The 7,174-nt window shown below is 39.1% G+C and overlaps 1 protein-coding gene across 2 annotated transcripts in view; it reads right to left on the reverse strand.

Moving 5' to 3' along the window:
• LOC140171211 (N-alpha-acetyltransferase 35, NatC auxiliary subunit-like) overlaps window positions 1-3,935 on the reverse strand; it is a 29,116-nt gene extending 25,181 nt beyond the window's left edge. For both annotated transcript variants that reach the window (XM_072194426.1, XM_072194425.1), the window contains exon 1: window positions 3,860-3,935. In XM_072194426.1, the coding sequence (XP_072050527.1) occupies window positions 3,860-3,918 (59 nt within the window). In that variant the 5' untranslated portion in view covers window positions 3,919-3,935. The remainder of the gene's footprint in view (window positions 1-3,859) is intronic.
• Window positions 3,936-7,174: the final 3,239 nt, after the last annotated feature.

Below are 7,174 nucleotides of genomic sequence, written 5' to 3' on the forward strand. Positions count from 1 at the left end.
AGAACTCAGGCAGCGTAAAGCGGAGGGTGAAAAAAACTTGAGGATAGTGAGGGGGAAAATTGTCACAGCCAGACCTCCTCCCTCACAAGAAGAACAGTAGGTCAACAAGACAAGAACTATGTAAATAGCGCACAAATTAGCACCAAGCACCAAACTTCTACTGGCCTGCAAGAACCAGAGTCTTCAGAGGAAAACCACCTTGAAGAGAATTTGCAGACAGACATTGAAGAAAAAAATTGTTGATGCATACCAAGAGACTGGAAGGAAAGAAAACCGACCAGTGGATGCAGACAGACATTGTTTTGATGGCCAAAAACCTGGCGAGACAAGGAAACGACCAGCAGCCAAGAGAAAAAACAGTACAGCCAGAAATCCAAAGACTGGTAGGAAAAGTAACCAACCAGCGGATGGCACAAGAAAGAAGTTAAATGCACCTTCTGCAACGCACAAAGTATTACAAATAAGAGAGACGATTTGAGATACCACATAGAAGAAGAAGATCCAGATATAGTAGGCATTGTAGAGACATGGCTTCACCAAGATATTGCAAATGCAGAGCTTCAAATACCTGGCTACCAGACTAGACAGGCAGTACAAAGGACATGGTGGTATACTACTGTATACAAAGGATGGTATACATGTAGAAGTACAGGTGAGAGAAGATGCAGCTTTAGCAGAGTATGAGGATGCATTATGGTGTGACATCTCATGTCCAAGCACGGAAGCTGATATGCTACTGGGGATCATGTATAGGAGTCATTACAACACCAATGAGCAAAATGATAGCCTGAACCAGGTATTAAAGAGCCTCAAAGACGAGAAAAAAGACATCATGGTTATTGGTGACTTCAACTACCGAGAAATTAACTGGGAAATCATGCAAGCTGGATCAGGAAGAGCAGAAGCCTTCATGGATGTTATCCTGGACAACTTATGGACCCAACATGTTACAAAGCCAACTAGACTGAATTCCTTGATAGACCTGGTGATAACCTCAAACCCAGATATGGTTGACGATGTGCAAGTTGTAGCCCACCTTGGCACAAGCGACCACTGCATGTTGATTTGGGATACAAATTACCTGGTCGAACCAGTGAAATCACCGCCAAAGAGAGACTTTAGAAATGCCAATTTTGACCAAATGAAAGCCAAACTGAGACAAATAAAGTGGACCGAATATTTGGAAACAAGATCAGCAGAACAAGCTTGGAACTATACCAAAGAACAATTGCACAACGTAATACATGATCATGTTCCAATGAAGATCCAAAGAAATAAAAAGAAACCAATGTGGTTGACCAAGAAAGCACAGAAACTTGTACGCAGGAAACAAAGAGCCTGGAAAAGATATCAGAAGAGAAAGACTAGTAGAAACTTGGAGCACTACAAGAAATGTCAGAAAGAAGCTAAGTATGAAGTAAGACAGGCAAAGAGAGACTTTGAGAAGAAATTAGCAGAGAATATAAAGGAGGATTCTAAAAGCTTCTACTCCTACGTGAGATCCAAACAGAAAGTAAAAGACGCTGTTGGTCCACTGAAAACCGACACCGGAGAAACAATACCACCAGGGCAGTCCACAGCAGAAGCATTGAATGACTTTTTTGCATCAGTCTTTACAGTGGAGAACCAGAATGTACCTGAACCAGAAACTATTTACACAGGACCAGAAGAAGAGAAACTTGAAGAATTTGTTATTACCAACGACTGTGTCAAAGAAAAGCTGAAAGGACTTGATTCTTCCAAAGCAGCTGGCCCAGATCAAATTCCCCCTTCGGTACTTAAAGAATGTGCAGAGGAACTGTGTACCCCATTGGCGAATATCTTCAACAAGTCATTAGCAGAAGGCATTGTTCCTGCAGACTGGAGAATCGCGCATATCATACCACTCTTTAAGAAGGGCTCAAGATCCAAAACAGGGAACTACAGACCTATCAGCCTCACTTCAGTAATTGGCAAAGTCCTGGAAAGTATCATCAAAGACCATATAACAGAGCATCTTGATAAGCACAATCTCATCCATGACACTCAGCACGGATTCAGAAAGGGGAAGTCTTGCACTACAAATCTTATTGAGTACTTGGAAGTCATCACCAAGACAGTAGATGAAGGCATCCCAGTAGACGTTGTGTATCTAGACCTGGCCAAGGCTTTTGACACAGTACCACATAGAAGACTAGTAGAAAAGATTAAAGCTCATGGCATTGAAGGCAAGCTGTTGTATTGGATTGAGGCATGGTTGACAGATCGGAAGCAGAAAGTAGTTACGCAAGGAGCAGAGTCGGAATGGAAAGAGGTGACAAGTTCGGTGGTTCAAGGATCAGTATTAGGACCCCTCTGCTTCCTGATATATATGAATGACATGGAGAGCAATATTAGTACATCAGCTACAGTGAGCAAGTTTGCAGATGATACAAAGTTAGCAAATCCAGTGGCAACAGATGACGACATAGAGAATATGCAAGACAACATAAACCACCTGCAAGCCTGGGCAGAAAGATGGCAAATGAGGTACAACGCAGACAAATGTGCCGTTATGCACTTTGGGCATCAGAACCAGCACCACACGTATCACATGGGAAAAACAGAACTGAAAGAAACAAAAGAAGAAAAGGATTTGGGAGTGCTGATTAGCAACACACTGAAGGTATCCTCGCAATGTGCTACTGCAGCCAAGAAAGGGAACAGAGCATTAGGCCTCATTAAGAGAAACTTAGCCTTCAGAAGCCGTGACATCATATTGAAGCTCTTCAAGTCTCTGGTTAGACCACACCTGGACTATGCTATGCAAGCATGGAGCCCGCACATGGAAAAGGACAAGAAGGTCATCGAAAAGGTGCAGGCAAGAGCAACCAAACTCATTCCGAGTATCCAGCATCTTACATACGAAGAACGACTAAGGAGACTCAACCTCACCACAATGGAGAAGAGAAGGGAAAGAGGGGACATCATCCAAACATACAGAATCATGAATCAAATCGATCAATCCAGATAACCTTTTCCAGAAAGCGGACTACCAGGGCACCAGAGGACACTCCCAAAAACTGGCCAAATCAAGATCAAGACTAGATACAAGGAAGTATTTTTACAGTCAAAGAGTGGTGGAAAATTGGAACAAATTGCCTGAAAGTGCTATTCAATCGCCCACACTCCTCTGCTTTAAGCAGGAACTAAGCAAATTGGGTTTTAATGGGCAAAAAAGCCCCCAAACCCTGCCACACTATTATCATCTCAGAAGAAGGTGAAGGTGTGGCATCTAAGGTATGTCTAAAGGTTTGTTCATACTACCACCGCATTTGCGATGCGTTGCTTTGCGATGCCGATATATCGATTACTTTTGCCGCAAATCAACGCAACTCGTCGCATTTCCAAGTTAAAATGTATTTAACTTCATTGCGATATCGCAATGCAGTAGTTTGCAGTGCGGCAACGCATCGCAAAGCAACGCATCGCAAATGCGGTGGTAGTATGAACGAACCTTAAGGTATGTCTATATTTGGGTCAAGTGAAGTATAGAAAACATATTTATGTATGTTTCCTTCTTCGGCCAGTTGTTTTAAATTTCTATGTAAATATGCATTGACATTGTCGGCGAATTTGGCTGACTAGCAAATGTGTTAACTAAGGTTTGCCTGGGTTACCAATATACTGTGCAAAAAGTCATAAGACACGACTGTGCAAGTCTTCCGAATTTGGAAACCACATCCACGATCGCTGAATAAATACATGCTACAAGAAACGCTCATTCATCATATTTCATCGTTTCATGAACTGTAAAATAAGCATGCATGAAATCTACATTTTTTCTACGAACAAGACTTTTCATAAAGAGAGGAAACACGTAAAAAACTAAATAATTTACCCGTTTGCCGGCTCGCTGGTAGCCATTGTTGTTGATTGACGAACTTTGCACTCTATCATAAACAGGGAATGAGAAATGTTGCGTTGCTGAATGGAAATGGTCATAAAGTTACTGAATTCAGATATTTTTGTGTTGCCACATTGAATGAGGTAGTAGAAATTCGTTTCACGTTATTTTGGAGTACTGGAGCCATAGAACTGAAGCAGGAGCACAGCCCGGGGAGTACAGACCCGAGAAAAAGAGAGTCTGTGGTAGGAGAGTGTGATACATTTGAATGCAAAGTTTGGAAGAAAAAGACAGAAAAGAACTGGTTTGGAAATACTGCTCCCCATTTCTCATTTTTTCTTCTCACCCCTGCCCCCCCCCCAAAATCCTCCTATAATTAGGGTCTTTTATTTGTTTACTGTTCAACAAGTTTTGACAAATATTTGTAATTTGAGGGTATATTTATGCGATTCCAGATCCATTTAGATCTTCATCAATAATACTTACCTGTAATAAAGTGTCCTTATCTTCAAGTTCAAATCACAGCAAGTGTCATAAATATCTAGTGCCTATACCTCTTCAAATACCCCATTAAACCGCTCCTAGCAACGAGTGCACAACAAGTTCCCAGATACAAAAGTATTTCAGATTTCCTATACTGATAAAGCATTCAGCGAAGTTTATGAAATTGTTTGGTTCAAACTTGATCCACAAAATCATTTCAGGATTTATCCACTACTATTTTTTTTCTTACAGACAGTAAATCAGTACGGTATAGTATTGCAGACATGGATAGGGTAAACAAGGTTAAGTGAAAACATTCAGGATTAGTTAAAGGGGCATGGCAGTATCCAGTTTGAAATTATATTACCAAAATGTTGCTATTTGCAAGGTTGTGAATGAATGGTTTGTTCAAACTGTTTATTACTTACCTCAAAAAGAATAGGCCTACAGTCTACAGAAGAGTTCAGGATAATTCAAGAAGTCTACAGATGTAAGCATTATATAAAGTATAATTATGTTTTGTCCAGGGTCAGCCGTTATTTTTAAGGGGCGTTATTCCGAATTGAGAAAAGCAGTCCTTATTCCAAAAATTGGGTTGAGGCACAGGTTCGGGTACAAGTTAGGGTAGGGTACTGTGTCAGTACGGGTATGGGCAGGCCCGTACGCAGGATTTTTTTTGGGGGGGGTGCTGATTTTGAAAAAGTTGACTTTTTTCCAAAGGGGGGGGCGATTTTGTGAAATGTGGACTTTTCCCCCAAATTTGGACCTTTTTGACCAAAAACCGTAAAAAGCTGATTTTTTGCTACTGCTACGCTCATAAATTCCTAAATTTTGGGACTTTTGTATATTTTTGCAAATTTGGGGAGGTGCGGTCGCACCCCCCGCACCCCCCCCCCCCTGCGTACGGGCCTGGGTATGGGTTATAGTGTAGAGACCAAAGTTTTCCATTTTGTAAAAGCCAAATTCTTTTTTGTGAATACCAGTTTCCAACAGTTTTCAAATTGCAAAATTGCACCCTGAAGTCCTGAACATGAATTTGGGTGTTTAAGGCAAAGCAAACCTTAAAATGACATTAATTAGTCTGACAAAGTTTTCTCTAAGAAGTTATGACATAAACTGTTTTTCCACCAAAACACTGAATTCTGTACCAGCTATGATATCTGGTCTTTTCACAAAACTTTTAATGTTAACCAGTGGATTTACATTGAGGAGAGCTGATATGGTACATGTATATGCCTATGGTGAAATACCATCACATTTTACAATCCTGCTCCCTGCTAATATCCTCTGGGACAAATAGGCCAGCTGTAGTAGGCCTACCTTTTATGTGTCTCCAAGATGTCACAAGTTCAAAGTCATAAAATAGTGGCATGCCATTGAGTTGATGAAAGGAGCTGCAGAAATACACACTTGTACCTTTGCTTGTACAGTGTGCAGCTGCATAATTTGGTACATTTAATGAATAGATAGTTGTTTTAAATTGACTTCACACTATTTTAAAGTGGCATGCCTGATGAATGTGTCAGTATCCACTAGACTACTATTTAGTAGTGACAGTATAGTCATGGAAGTGTCAAACTTCATTTATTCCCATCTATGAATGATCCTAGTATTCAATGAAAGAAAAGTGGCAATTAGGCCTAATGATGGAAGAAGTGACAGGTTCATTTACAGTATGACAATTGTATGTGCTCAGATTTTATCCCACTTTATTATTTGGCAATTACTGAGCCCATTATTATATCTGTTAACTTTATATCAATTCAGAAAATGTCCTAATCTGTCAATGTCATTTCCCTTTTTTACCTGAATATTTTTAAAGCAATGTTGTAAGATTTCAAGTGTTGAAATTCTGATTTTTACACTTGTAACACATGTAATGTGTAATGTAATGTGTAATGTAATGTAATGTAATGTAATGTAATGTAATGGAATGTAATGTAATGTAATGTAATGTAACGTAATGTAACGTAATGTAACGTAACGTAACGTAACATAACGTAACGTAATGTAATGTAGTGTAATGTAATGTAACGGTAATGTACTCTGAATCTCATGAATATAACCTGCAAAAATATCATTAAAACTATCAAGAACTAGGTGCTTTATATATTTTGTGACAAAATCTGAGATATAAAAATCATTTATATATAAATCTCACTGCATGCAGGTATAAATAAGATTTACTGATATTTATAATCAAAAGGATCTTATCACTGAAATGAAATACATAATATTCTCTTTCATTTTATCTCATCAGCTAATCATCAGCTCATCAGTTATCAGCAAAAATGTAAAGCCCTATAAAGTGCAACACTAATGCATGAAATGTGTGAGACCCAAAAGGCACTAAGTACAAAAACACCTGTATCATTACATGGCATTTTTGCACTTAGGGCCTTCTGGGTCTCTCCCCTCGAATTTAGAAAAGAAAAAAATTATGTTATTTGTCCGGGTTATTTGTATGTCACTGACTATGTGTTTGAACATGGAGACTAAACAGACAAAAATAAAGAATTATATAAAAATAAGTTTATATAAAAACTCTCCTGCCTTATATAACCTAGGCAAAATGATTTTGCAGATTTATCCAAATCTCTCTTAATAATTTTTGCACAATGACTGATCTGTTTGAACATCATTATAATGAGGATAACATAAAAGTTTCATCTTTTGACATTACAGAATATCTCTGTGGATCAGCTGGTGGATCATTGAAGATCAGGTGATCATGGCCAGGATCTGTTATCATGGCAAAGAATTGTGCCTGATGATGATTCCTGATTTTCCTATGTTTTCTCTCCATGTGACTGCTATCATAGGCAC

Source organism: Amphiura filiformis, chromosome 15 (genome assembly GCF_039555335.1).
Source record: "Amphiura filiformis chromosome 15, Afil_fr2py, whole genome shotgun sequence".
In the NCBI taxonomy this organism is placed as follows: Eukaryota; Metazoa; Echinodermata; class Ophiuroidea; order Amphilepidida; family Amphiuridae; genus Amphiura; species Amphiura filiformis.